The sequence below is a fragment of the Cataglyphis hispanica genome, chromosome 3 (genome assembly GCF_021464435.1).
Source record: "Cataglyphis hispanica isolate Lineage 1 chromosome 3, ULB_Chis1_1.0, whole genome shotgun sequence".
In the NCBI taxonomy this organism is placed as follows: Eukaryota; Metazoa; Arthropoda; class Insecta; order Hymenoptera; family Formicidae; genus Cataglyphis; species Cataglyphis hispanica.
In genome coordinates this window covers 5,177,068-5,191,356 of record NC_065956.1, presented here as the reverse complement: position 1 = coordinate 5,191,356, position 14,289 = coordinate 5,177,068, and the positions used below count along the sequence as shown (strand labels likewise).

The 14,289-nt window shown below is 31.7% G+C and overlaps 1 protein-coding gene across 5 annotated transcripts in view; it reads left to right on the top strand.

Moving 5' to 3' along the window:
- LOC126848452 (hepatocyte nuclear factor 4-gamma) overlaps positions 1-14,289 on the top strand; it is a 39,575-nt gene that overhangs the window by 11,071 nt on the left and 14,215 nt on the right. The window contains exon 1 of one of the 5 annotated variants that reach the window (XM_050589382.1): positions 2,074-2,371. The exons of 3 other annotated variants lie outside the window; for them this stretch is intronic. In XM_050589382.1, the coding sequence (XP_050445339.1) occupies positions 2,296-2,371 (76 nt within the window). In that variant the 5' untranslated portion in view covers positions 2,074-2,295. Of the gene's footprint in view, positions 1-2,073; positions 2,372-5,837; positions 6,290-14,289 lie in introns of those variants that run through there. One more of the 5 variants, XM_050589383.1, reaches the window with a different exon arrangement.

Genomic DNA, 14,289 nt, shown 5'->3' with positions numbered 1-14,289 from the left:
ACATCATCAATGATATATATATGGTATGGTCCCACAAATTGTCGGCAAACGATTTTTAACGACATTTTCTTTTAACGAAAATATGCAGGTTATCATTTTTTGCAATATCTAAATTTTTATCATTGATTTTCTTTGATTGACTAACCGATCGAAAGAGAAATCTTTGTAAAAAAACGAGGAAATTTTTCTCGATACAAAAAAATTAAAAAATTAAATAACAAAAATATATATGTTGCACATATATTAAAAATACTTCTCGAAGAGAGATGAATAATTGTGTATATTTAATACACGCGACAAGTAAAAAGAAGTATTACCGGAAAGGTTAAGGAGACCTATTGACTTCTTCCAAGAATAGGCACTCGCGGATATTATGCAGCGTTATATTTAACGCTAAATGTTATTATCCTAGCTATTATCTTCGCTTAATGGAAAACGTTACGATTTATGGTCTTAAACACGTTTGTCCCGAGAATACAAGCGCGTGACATCAGTCTGTTTTAGGAAAAAGCAGGTAGGTATAATTCGTAGGACGCGCGTGACAAATTGCTTCAAAGAGAAGAATCGCCGATCATTTGAAGTCACTAGTCATTCAGGCGATTGCAATTTAATCTGCACGACCTGAGGCATAGTTAGAGGCCAATGGTAAGATAGATCATCCTCTCTGCGCGATATCATATACTGTATGTGAACTCTTATCGTATCTTATATGAATTTTCCGTACAGACGATTTAATGTGACTTGTTGACGCGATTATTATAATGAAAATTTGTATATCAAAGTGATTGTAGAAACGTTGACAATTAAATACAATATTTAAGGAAAAAATATTTGGTTTCTTAGAAATCGTCACGTCTAAAAAAATAGAGCTTTATTCGACATTCGATATATAATATTTTATGATCTTCCAATGCGGAAGAAATTATCCAAATAAAATTACTTCGGAAAAACACTTATAAAAGCATAAAGAGACATTGAAGAATGAGATATTGTTTTATTGTCGCTAGGTTGTACTGGCAGCTATATCATTGCAAAAAATCATGACAAGCATTTACTTCATCGACCTGGTTACCGAAGACGCCATTCCATCAAACACTGATTGCCATGTTTTCCTCGCATGATTGTCATTTACATAATCCCACTATCGTTACACGACACGTTGATATGTCTCGTTAATGTTTTTTATAGTAATATTTTATTGGCTGTGTGTATGTATGTGCGTATGTATGCACATATCGATATTTTTGTACGCTACACATGCCGAATGTATATGTGTGTATGACGTTATTTTTTTTTTAGATTACAAATGTCGAAAACACATATTCTGCTTTAACAAAAAAAAAAAACTAATTACATAATTACTAATTACATACTGTATTTTTAAAAGCTTTAGAACTACAGTATATGCAGTTAAAATAGCAGGATATGCATTTTCGGTATCTGCAATACAAAAAAAAAAACATTGACATATGCATATACAGTATCAAACATTGATATTAAAATATAAAAAGATTTGAAATTATATTATGTACTTTACATCCATAGTGATAATAAATTATAATGGCAACGAATTATTTTTGCAACACTTCCAGCCATTATATATAAAAAAATATGATTATTATTTTACCAAAAATTTATAAATTATTTTTTTAATATCCTAGAAATATATATATTTTTTTAATCTTGTTCAAACTTGTTCACTGTCTTTATTATATTATTTGCTTATGTGCATTTGTGGGTATGTATGTGTGTGTGGATACCGTTTACTTCTATCTTCCCAGCGCTTATATTATAGCATTCTAATATTTATCTTCTTTTCTAAGACTATCATTGGATCCTTCCTATTCCTTTTTTCACCAATATCTTCCAGTTTGCAGAGTTAGTAAACATTCCCAGTTATTGTTATGCATCATCTTATGTACATGCGTGTAACAACGTAACGGAGAAGCCCGACGAAGATTAGATTATCAGCGCCGAGTCTTTCTCCCCTTCTCCGCCCTTCCCCACTGCGAGCAACATCTACCCTGCGAAAAGAAAAATCCTATTCGACACTTAACATAGTGCTTTCGTTGAGATCACATCGCATTCGTCCTCCGCGCGACCACGACTAACACCGGATTAATCTCGATATCTGGCGACAACAACAGTTAAACGATTAAGCATTGAATCCACGTGACAAAAGTGTATCAATCGTACTGTTTATAACGCTAATAGTGCTACTTATATTTATTTGCTATTCAAAAGTGATACTTTATAGTGATAGTTGCAGCGATAGAGAACGAAAAGAAATTCGCAATGAAAATACTTGAAAACGAAGATTTTCTCTTGGATATGCAAATTACCGATCAGGTCGATTTAGATTTCATGGCTGGTGAGCGTTTTTGGATTTTCGGAGCAATACATTTCTCTCAATTATGCATATGAAAATCAAATTCTTCGATATTTTAACTTTGCACACATCATACATTCCTTTCGTTTCGACGTAACAGATACTCGTCGTGTAATCAGTAGTCGTATATTTGTTTTAAATTCAAAATCATCAACTGCAGTCGATATTCGCGGACTTACATCTTTGAATATTGTTGATCTTAATCGATGATTGTGTCGAAAAAAATTACTTAAAAAAATGTAAATTGTTTTATATTACACGATGAATGAAATATTATAAAAATATTGAAAAGACTGGAATTAAAACATATAAAATCTTTCCATTGAAAAGTATCCATTGAATAGAAATAGGAACATCCGTCTTTAAATGCGTTTTTTGAAAGGGGGAGAAATTGAGATAAAAATCAATATATTTTCGCATCAAAATATTTGCATTATACGGTTCGTGCTTGCCTGTGGATTTTTCGTTTATCTTATGGAATTTATCTTATGTAAATTTACTTTTTTCCGATCATTAGTTAACAAATAAAGAAGATTCGACTCAAGTACATATTCCAGTCATTGTATTGCATATATATGTATACATATATATAATACTATAATAAAAAAGATGTATTTGCAGTATTTTCTTTTATTTATATTTTCTGTACGCGCTTCATATTCATGTACATTACATCAAACACATTTCCATACTTCTCTGATCTTACGTTAAATTCGAATAGAATTATAATCGATAATTTACATGACGATTAGAAGGCAGAATAAATGCATTTTTTTTGTATGTTAAAAAAACTAATTAAATTATAACACAGTCTCCTTATTTATTGCATAAAATTAAATATTACTAATATTAACCTATTTATACTAGTTGAAAATACTGGTAATTGTAAAATACTACTAACTTATCACATTTTGAATTTGCTCACAACATCATTGGAAAGATTTCTTTTCTTTAACTAACTTATCTTATCTTTTCTCTCTCTCTACATAAAATACATTTAAAAATTTTGCTGTATGTGTGAATACATATATTTGATCACATAACGTTTGTTATTATTATAGGATCTATTAAATATGATTACATTAATCGATTTTATTTGAGTGACATATACTTCTCGAGTTTATATTGTATTTTTAATTTGTCGTGAATAGATTATGAAGTAACATTTATACTTGTAAAGAAAAAAAATTTTTTTTTTCTTCTAACAATAAGTACATAACTCTCGGGAATGTAACGTAATAATATATATATAGATATTTCCTCCTTAATAATAAACATAGTAACTGTGCAAATTGAGATAATTCTTTATTAAATAGATACGATCGTTAGGGACAAATATTGATGAAATATCACTATAATCAATTAGATCATGATAAAATATTGTCACATTTATGATAGTATTGCAATTATCTTGGTTGGAACAAGATACGCCATACGATACAAGATCTAAAAATACAAAACAATACCAAACATTTAAAGATATCGCGCTTGTTGTATGTCGATGTTCTGTTGTTGATAGCGGCAGACAGAACCGCGTGTTATCGCGGTCGTCGCACGCCACCTCCGCAAATTTCGAACAATGGCAAAAGGGTGCACTGCCGGTGACACAAGTGCACGACGATATGCATACTAATAGGCGCGTGGCACAGAAAATGCGGTGGCATGAATCATTTTTTATTGCTGTCTCATTGTCCGTCAGCGGGAATAAAAACATTCTGCGTTGGGCTTTATCTCTCGCCGGGGAAACTGACTCACACTCTGGCTCTCCGTATATCCAGTAGCTTTGTTACGCATCGCGTTTTCTCTCTCGCCTTCGTACGCAAGTGCTCTGTTTGCGCGAAAAGCGCGAGCAATCTCAGCACTCTTTGTCATCACCCGGTTGACAGATAACGGAACAGCAGTGCCGATGACAGAAAAAATAGCGGTTTGTGGCGCGTCTCGTTTAATTATTCACGTGCAAGAAACATTGAAAGGACTCGCGATCGTTGAACGCGGATACGCACAATAATTCGTAAATTATTTATTTTTTTCCATACATGATAATTTAATTGTTTAAATATATATATGTAAGCACAGAATTGTTGAGATAATATTCGAGAAATAATTTCTGGAAAGTATTCGCTTTTTAATCTAAATTTTTAATACTCGATATACATTTTCCTGAGAACTTTTTACTGTTACAAATTATTACTATTAATTGTCATTTCATGCTAAAAAGAAAAATTCCCCAACTTGCAAATTCAAAAAATTGTAAAATTTTTTAAATATATCAAGAATGTTTTTCAAATAATACATACATTATTCTTGTTTGTTTCAAATTAATTTTTTAAGTTTCTAATTAATTGCTTATAAAATATTTATAATTGTTTGAACACACATACAATTGTTAAGTATATGTGTAAAAAATTGAAAATTTTTTAAAATAAATATATGTGAAGTATATATAAGAGAAGTAATTTTTCTTTCTACAAAAAATTCTTATATCTCTCTCTTTTCATTTCTTTTTATGGATAATAAAAATAGAGAATAATCCAATTTTTGGAAATTCTTTATTCTCTTATCATTAGAGAATTGGCAGCAAATAGGAACAATACATTATTTATCGAAATATTTTTTATATTTTTTTTTCAGTTTTATAGTTTTTTTGACTTTTGAGTTGAGTATTTTTTTGTAAATATAAATAATTTTTGAAAGGCAATATTTATGAGCATAATATAAGGAAACAAAATAAATGTGTGTATGCGATGAGCAATATATTTTGTGACGATGTAAAATTCTTACATTTTACATTTTTAATTTATTTTATCGCTTACGTAGTTTTTTGCATAAAAAAGAACGATTTAATTTGTACGCATCCAATTTCAGTGAGTTAATTGTAAGACACTGTGACGTAATGTCACTGGAGTAATCTGGCTTCATCAAAAAGGATAGCATAAAAAATGATGCGTTTTTCTTTTATCGGAACAAGGACAAAGAATCTTTTGAATTACATGTATAACAAATCATTCTCACATAGCACAAATATTGAAATTACTTTGTTAATCATATATTACGAATTATTAATACATATCGCACTGACATTGTTAATGTATTATTCTTTCATGTTTTTTTAATTAACAACTTTGTTGTCCGAGTATTTCTTAGACAGATGTTTTGTCATTATGAAAAACGTGATATCATAATTATTGACAAATTTTTTTCCTGAAAATTAACGCACGTATCACTTGGCGAGATACCATTAGAACATTAAATATATATATATATATATATATATATATATATATATATATTGTTGTTAATGTAGATATTGTTTTAGAATTTAACGAAAAATCCGTGGAAATTTATGTGATGCGCATAATCGCGAATACGGCCTGCCTTCCACCTCCCACTATCGCAAGTCCGCGGCAAGAGACAGCGACAACATGCGTACGTTTACAGCTGTTTGCCAGTCGTCACCGGACCGCCGCCGTGGTGGCGAAGGTCATTAACGCAGTCGCACAATTATCACACGTCGTCGCGTCTGATATGTTCTTGTTCGTCGCTTTAAATGTTCCCAGTTTTTTCGATATCGCGTTTAGAGAATTGCCGCTTCGTTTAAAAAAAATCGGGATGATGTTTATTCTCGTTATCTCGCGTAAGAAACGCCTTACGAAAGAAACGCTGACAAGTTGAAGAGAAAGGGAGAAAGGCGGGGAGAGTCCGCGAAAGACGGAAATAGTCATTCTCGCGAGAGAAAATTGATATTGCGACGCGGCGATTAAATCACGGGTAGCCGGTAAGAAAGTAAACACCTCGCTGGTGTCGCGGAGAGAGTGCCGATCTATCAAGATCGAAGGCGTGATCGGCAATCGATCGGGAACAAATTGATTGAAAATTGGTGTCTCACGATGGGTCTGGCAGGTACGTTCCTTGTATTCTCTTGATCACATACGCGTCACCTTAACATTTTATTCGCGTTGTTATCTACGAGTGGAAGATTATAAGGGGATAAGTATCATTTTCCAATTGCGACAATGTTGGGATTCTTTAGGAACTCTATTACGAGTATTATCATTTTCATCATTTCAATAACTGACTTTTTACGATGACTATTGTATTGTGTATTTCTGTAATTTTATTTTCTGATATATGTTTCATGTTGAAATGAAACGGACAATTTACATTGCAAAAATTTATTTTTGTTCTTCATAATGTTAATTTTAATGTATACATAATCTTTTATAAAATTTTCCATTTTGCTATCGTCATCATGGTGCTATCGTCAATGAATCACATTACATTATTGTATATATGTATACAATAAAATATTATTTTATATATAATTATATATATATATATATATATTTTAAATATGTACAATTATCTTACTAAAAAAAGTGAACACAAATTCTATAAAAATAATAGACTACAAATTATTATCGAAGGTCGTATATTTGTATAATTTAATAAATAACTTGAAACTCTCTGTTATATAATTAGAGACTCAAGTACAGTGGCAATATTTAAATGTTTGAATATATACTAAACAAATATTCTATTATTCAAACGGACTAAGTGAGTTAATTGTTAGGACTCGTAGCGATTGTCGTGAATAAGCATAAAAAGATTCAATATAGATTTATTGATATTATTGATACTATTTGAAAACGTTTATACCGAATTGTCGGAATTATATCAACTGTTACACACATTTCAATTTCATTGTTTCTATACTACTTAATTTTTGACTGCTTCTATGATTATTTCAGCTTTGTAACTGTAACTTTGGCGCTTTTTGCGTTTTTTATCTTTACATTAATTTGCCACATACTTGCGTTTTTAGTTAGTTTCTTTTATTTTTTTTTTTGTGATCATTGAGAAGGACCCGAAGTAGGTCGAAACATATGAATGAATATTTAATATATTGTCAATGTATATCGTATAAAATCAAATTTTTTTTTTTACGCTCTAAGAACAACTACGTTTGGCTCCAATTGGCCTTTTGTTTCCATTACTTCTGATTTTATCATTAGAGCTTCGTTAATATATTTTAATTTTATTGCGTTAATATTTCAGTTTTGTTTCTCGTGAAATGAATCAAAAATTTTATAATCCGAGATATTCAAAAAACACTTGATCACAGAATACAAAAATTAGTTTGATCAGATTCCGAATAGTAGAACTTAAAGAATTTGAAAGGATTAATTTGTATCTAATTTTTTTTTTCAGACATACGCTTTCGTATTTTTTTCTATCTTATAAAAAATGAATTGGATATTGTTAAACAGAATATTGATTTCCAATTTCAATAGTTTTATTCCATGCTGTATGAATATATCGCTTCTCGATATTATATATGAAACATATTTAAAACTTTCCGGCGTGTCAATTAACAGCGTCAACAACGATTGTCCTGAAAGAAGCTTCGCGCGCGTGACAGTCGCTGGCTTGCGTTCGATCTAATTGTGCCATGACCTAAACGTGACTTGCGTTTTCGCGTGACATTCCGCATCCGTGTGTGGCTGCGGACTGCGCGTTATAAGGTCCGGTTGCATCGACAATCTCTGGATTAATTAAGCTCGCAGCTTAAGTGAGACTGTCCCTTTTTAGAATATAACGTTCTCTGCGCTATCAGCAAGAAAGATGATTTTATACCTGATTAGTAGGCAACGATTCTTAAGATTATCAGTTTCGGCATTTATATTATCGCAAATCGTGATCGGGAAAATAAGATAAGTAGATAACGAAATTAAGATAAATCAAACTAAAGCATGTGAATATTCGAAGATTAGTAGATAATGTAAAAAATCGCCGTTATAATAAAAATATATTCTTATTTAAAAATATTTTATGTAAATATAAAACGCATATTTTTTTTAATTAGACATTTAAAATATATTGTAAATATATATATATATATAATAGCATATTTAAATATTATATTTGGATACAAATCTTGATTTATTTGATTTTAAATTCATTTATATGAATATTTAATTTATATTGATAAGATAAAATTTTTTAAATTTATTTCTGAATCTCTGTGAACAAAGATTTCTGTTCTAAAAAAAAATGTGTTTTCGGACTTATGTCATTCTATTTCTCAAATATAGTTTTCTCTTGAGAGTAGTAGTTTTCTCATTGTAATCGCCTTTAACAATTTAATAATAAACCAGTATATCCAGAGATGTTCTTTTTGCTAGTCACTTTTTACACTTTATGTTTACCACTTCAAAGCCGAACTGTATGTACAACTGTGTAGTTATGTAGTTATTTTGAAACGAAAAAGTACGGAGTAAGGACACGGGTAAAGCAACAACACAGTTAAAACTGTCAAATCTTCCAGCAGCACTCTCCTGGATCGAGAACGACGCAATTAAAAATTTCGACGATGCGAGAGAGAAAAGCTTTCTTATCATTCCAGTTGACATATCGCTGTATTATCGTCAGTGGCGTCGTATACATTCTACGAGTTGCGTGTACAGGCAGCGACGTATCATTGGCACCCCTCGTTCTCTTATATTTTTAGCTTTAAAAATATTGAGAAGATAACATTCAAACTCTCTTTCAAAGAGCGAATAGAAAATTTCTTCGTTGAAAAAAATATTGAAAGGTTTAGGAGCTTAATTTTATTCAGAAAAAAAATCTCTTTTGGTAGAAAAATGAAATTTGCATTAAAATATAAAAGAAAATTGTTCGAAAAGGAGGATAGCCGGTCACTAGTTCGTATTTGTTTCATTTTTAAATGTATCTACAAAACATTAAATTTTGTTTAATTTAACCAAACGTGTGGTACTTGCATGTGCTTTCTACATTATTGCGAGTGGCGCTACGAAGCGTTGCGTCGGGTCGTGACATGCATATATATGCGTGCATGTGATTGGCATGTCAATATAGCGTGTAAATGATAGCAAAAATTCTCCTTGTGAGGAACAGAGGAGGAAGGAGGGGACAATTCGACCAAAGTACTCGATTAATGCTGCTGTTGAAGAAAATATCTAAAACTGACGTTTCGTAATCCGTTTAATATCTGTTATCTACGATCAGTATCGGATGTGTAATATATATTCAATATCGATTTTGTATATATAATTTTTTGATAGTGTGTGTGTTTTGTGTGTATATGTGTATCTGTATATGTATCGTGTATATATGTACCGAAATATTTTTGTACAAAAATTAAATAAGATTCTATTAAAATCCGCTTAGAAATTAATGAGAAGTCGAGGTAAAAATATTGTTGTTTGTCAGAGCTTGAGTTTGGATTTCCTCGAATCCTCTGATATATCAAGGTCGGATATTAACGAAAGCGTCTGAGATGATAAATTCGTCTGATTACAGAGATTAAGGAAGATAACGAGTTGAAATTATCGTGGATAAAAACGCGTGTCCGATAAGTCTCGCGCCGATAATACTTTTCATTTCGCGTAGTGCAAAAGGCTGAAACGCTATAGTCCTTAATCTTTGTAATATATCATCGTACTAATGGTTTTGATAATGCTTATTTATCCCAAGTTGCATAACGGATAATTATTAATAAAGCTTCTTGGCTACGCTTATTTTATTTTCTAACGACGATCATTATATGAATCATTAAATAGGATGACATTTGAAAATGCATCGCGAATAATTTTTGAATAGAAGAGTGAAAATATACTATGCCGATGACGTACGTACCGATGCATAATTTTTGTGAGAACAAGGACGTAGATATCCTGAATCGTGTCATTCATTCGATAATGACATATCGCATGTCTCATGCAATCATAAGCCTCTTAACTTTGAAGTAGTGTAAATATAACTGTGTATTATTATAAGATAGTGAGCGGTTCATATATTTATAATTGGAAATTATCATAAAAAAATCCCTGGAATCCGAAATGATTCATATAATTAAGTAAGCCGTTAATATTAATCGGAAGATTAACGATTAATCGACTTGCATCTGTGTGATTTTGGAAATTTTGATCGACATCACAAACAGGAAACAGCGCGCGATAACGTTCTACTTCTCGTTTAGTTGCTGCGACCTGATTTAATGCCGGTAAGACTGGCATTTTAAAATTAGCCCCAGAATAATTACGTCTTCCCTTTCTTCTTTCTTTCTTTCGAATATGTCCTCCCCTGCCGCTATTTGACTATGCTAATGCCGCGCTAACAGCCTAGGCAAACGCAATACATTTATATTTATGCGCGTCACTGAAAACTCACAAAAGTAAAAAGCCTCGACGACGACGACGGCTTTAAACCGCGCCGCTGCTTTTTAAGCATTACTCCGTCGGCGAAGCATGCATAAATAATTAATAACCTGCAAATTGATTCGCGGTGTCACTACGACGAGCACGTAACGCGTGCACACACAGTGACATATGAAGCATCATATGGAGAAGTAAAAAGAGAAATAGAAACGACTCTCCAGCTTCCTCTTCTCCTATAACTCGTATATAAACTGGAATCCATTAGTTTACTTGGTCAAGAGAGAGAGAGAGGAAGAGAAAGAGAGATAGAGAACATTACGTAATGCACGACATGCACGCGACGCGGCTATCGCGTGTCGCAATCGTATGTCGCTGCACATTAACTTCGTAGAGATCAATTGAACACCTGAAGGAGGAGAGAGGCGTTCTCCACTCCGAATGGTACATATTCCATAATATGTGGTATTATAAAATATATCTCTCCGAGGATATTTTTAGCTGAATTTATCAGCTGTACAATTGTCACAGATTATATTTATCTGCAATAATTTATTTTTCTACAGTTTTTTTCATTTGTGTATATTAACAGGGACGATATCATATATTTAAATAAATTTATACTAATTAATACTGCAAATAGTATGATATGGCTTAGTATGTGATAAAATTTCACATGCTCTGATAATTCAACAATTTTGATTCTATTTTGCGAAGACTGATATAAAATAATAATTAGACATTCTTATAAAAGTATGTTTGACACACACACACTACAAATAAAAATATTCATAGGATACTATGTGTTGAGAGATGAGGCCAGTAGAAAGGAAAGAAAAGGAATAATAGTTTCTCTTTCTCAATCTATCTTTCTCTCCAGAGGAGAGACTTTAATTCCGCGTTACACAGAACGTATTAAAATGGCAAGAATCAAACGAGTCGAGGTGCTTTTTAACACTCTTGCGGGAACCCGTACACGAGACAAGAAGAATTTCGGATTTTGTTGCTATTTTAATGAGAAATGCTAATTTACGCTGTCATTAATAGTGTTTTTGAAGTGTTGCGACAATGATATCCGAGTGAAAGCAACGTGTAGAGATTGGGGGAAAAAAGAGGATCTTAATAAACTATACATAGAGGCGCGTAACCACCGCGCTTAAAAAGATTGTGTTGTGCCTGCGCCTGTGAAAACGAGGAAAAATTACGAAATAGCCGGTCATATACTTTTAGATATCTTTTTTAGAAAATTTTTTTACCAGCGACGTAACCGGAAAAAATTAAAAAGGAAACTAAGTTTGCAGCTGCAAACTGTGTTTTTCATAACACACACAAGAAAGGCTCACGATATCGCTACATTTTCTATATATGCAGTGCGTCGCGTAAGGAATAAATGTTCGAGGCATTACGAATTTTGTGCAGCTTGACGTAGCATAATGTCTATTCAAGGCAGTCCATCAGTTTCCACAAACAACGCGCTCTTAACCGTAATTATCTTTGGAATTAATATCAGCTTAGCGAGAAAGTCTTGCGCGACATCTTTTAATTCTCAATAAAATTTTAATTTTAAGATGAATATATTAAAAATTTTTTTTTTTTTAGTTTATGATCTCGAAATTTTCGCCAATGCTTTAAATTTGCAACATGAAACATGCCGTTCTAAATATATGCATTGAAGATTTATTGTCTTTCAAATTTTTTATTTATATATATATTTTTTTTGAAGAAATTAGGATTTTAAAGAATTTTAAATATAGAATAACAAATCGATATCCCTTTTTACATGATTTCATTTGCGTGTTAGGAATGTTAACGAAGCCTGTCTATTATTTCATGCAGTGTTTCTCAGTATGTACAAAATTGTTCGATTGTTAAACAAATAACGTCAGCTTTGTGATGCAAAATTACCTTCAATAGCAGTTCTTAGAAAAATGATAGGACATTTCTGTGATTGACGTAAACAGCATCGACATTGTCACGAATATCGGTAGACAAGATAAGGTTTTCGTGAGGATTAATATCAGATTAAAAGATTAAAAATACAAATTTTAGTGAAATAAAAAAAGACTTTGTTCCTTATTAAAAAAAAAATTGTTTCTTTTCTGATATTAAGAATTTCTATAAGTTATGCTATAAATTCGAGATATCTTCATCTCTTAAAATAGTCTCTCATAATCATTCTTGACTCAAGGCATTCCTAGCGTAAACAAATAATACATATTTGCGGAATATACGCGATTATGGACGATAGGCAACCATCGATCTGTGCGAATATTACATGCATATTTCTATAGGGAACGTACAGTCTACGTCCTCGAAAATAATACGATGAGCAAGGATGATCGCATATGCGCAAATATTTTTTGTTGAAACAATAAAGCTTTTTCAGAGATCCTTCATGTGCATTATGTTCACGTACAAGGTATTCAGGCGTGCGGATATATGCACCTGTTGCACGCGTTTAAGTACACACGTTATGTTTGATACGGTTAATCGCACGCGCAAAAAACAAACCGGGAGAGATTCATATACAGGGTGTTTCTAAATAAAAAATGTTAGGGAATGATTCTTTGTCGAAAATTAAGAAGGATCTTTCATATACTCCTATATTCCTTCCTGAAGAATTACACTCCTTTTCGGAAGATGAAAATTAAATTATTATTATTTTTTTTTTCACGTTTTGAACAAGTTATAAAAATGAAATTTGGATTTTTCACTAATAGAAAGGATACTTTTAATATTTTTTTTTAATATCTTTCCATATAGTTATAAGGGGATGGAACTAACAACTATTCAATTTTTTATTAGAACTTTTAACGGACCGGAATGTGATCATCTAAAAATAAATATGCGTTAGACAGTTTGATACCTTTAGAAATTTTTTTATTTCTTTTATTTTTTTTCGTAAAATTAATAGTTTTCAAGAAGAAAAATAAAATACATTATTATGCACAGCACCATGCTAAATGGCATAGGTTTTGAAAAGTTTTAAAATAAAAAAGCAAGCTAAAAAAATTATAGTAAATGTTGGAAAAAAATGGAACAAAAGCAACACAAAATAATAATTAAAAATAAATCTTCACCTCCTTTTTTAAAGGAGTGTAACTCTTTAGGGAGAGATATAAGAGTATATGTTTATATGAGAGACTACCCTTAATTTTCGACAAAGAATCATCTCCTAACATTTTTTCGCACTTATTTAGAAACACCCTGTATATGCGCGATTTTGTAATACGATAGAGGAAAGGTATAGGTAGTTGTGCAATTTGACCGGTTTTTAATTCTCAGCAATATCATACATTCATAAATTTTACTCATGACTTGCGAAACTGTCGCTTTTATGAGACACTTACATTGAAATGGAGATAAAAAAAAAAAATAAAAAAGGGAAGGGATTATCATAGAGCATTGCACGGAGGACGGTTCGAATTGAAAGGCTGTAAATAAAATTATATAGATATATAATTTTTCGAGTTTATACATGCATGAGTGGTAGAAATTTCTAAAGTTATTTGAGTCCAAGATTTCATATTAACCGCAGAATTCTATCAAAGTATCTACGAACGCAAAATGACATAGAAAACCGCGTACACGTAACACGACTAACGCGAATCACTATAGGCGCCGTATTTTTCTGCACGACGCGATAATCATTTCCTTCGTCCATTTTTTTTTTTCCATTGCAACGCGTTTGTCCCCATTAAATTATGAGTTGTGTCCGCTTCGTAT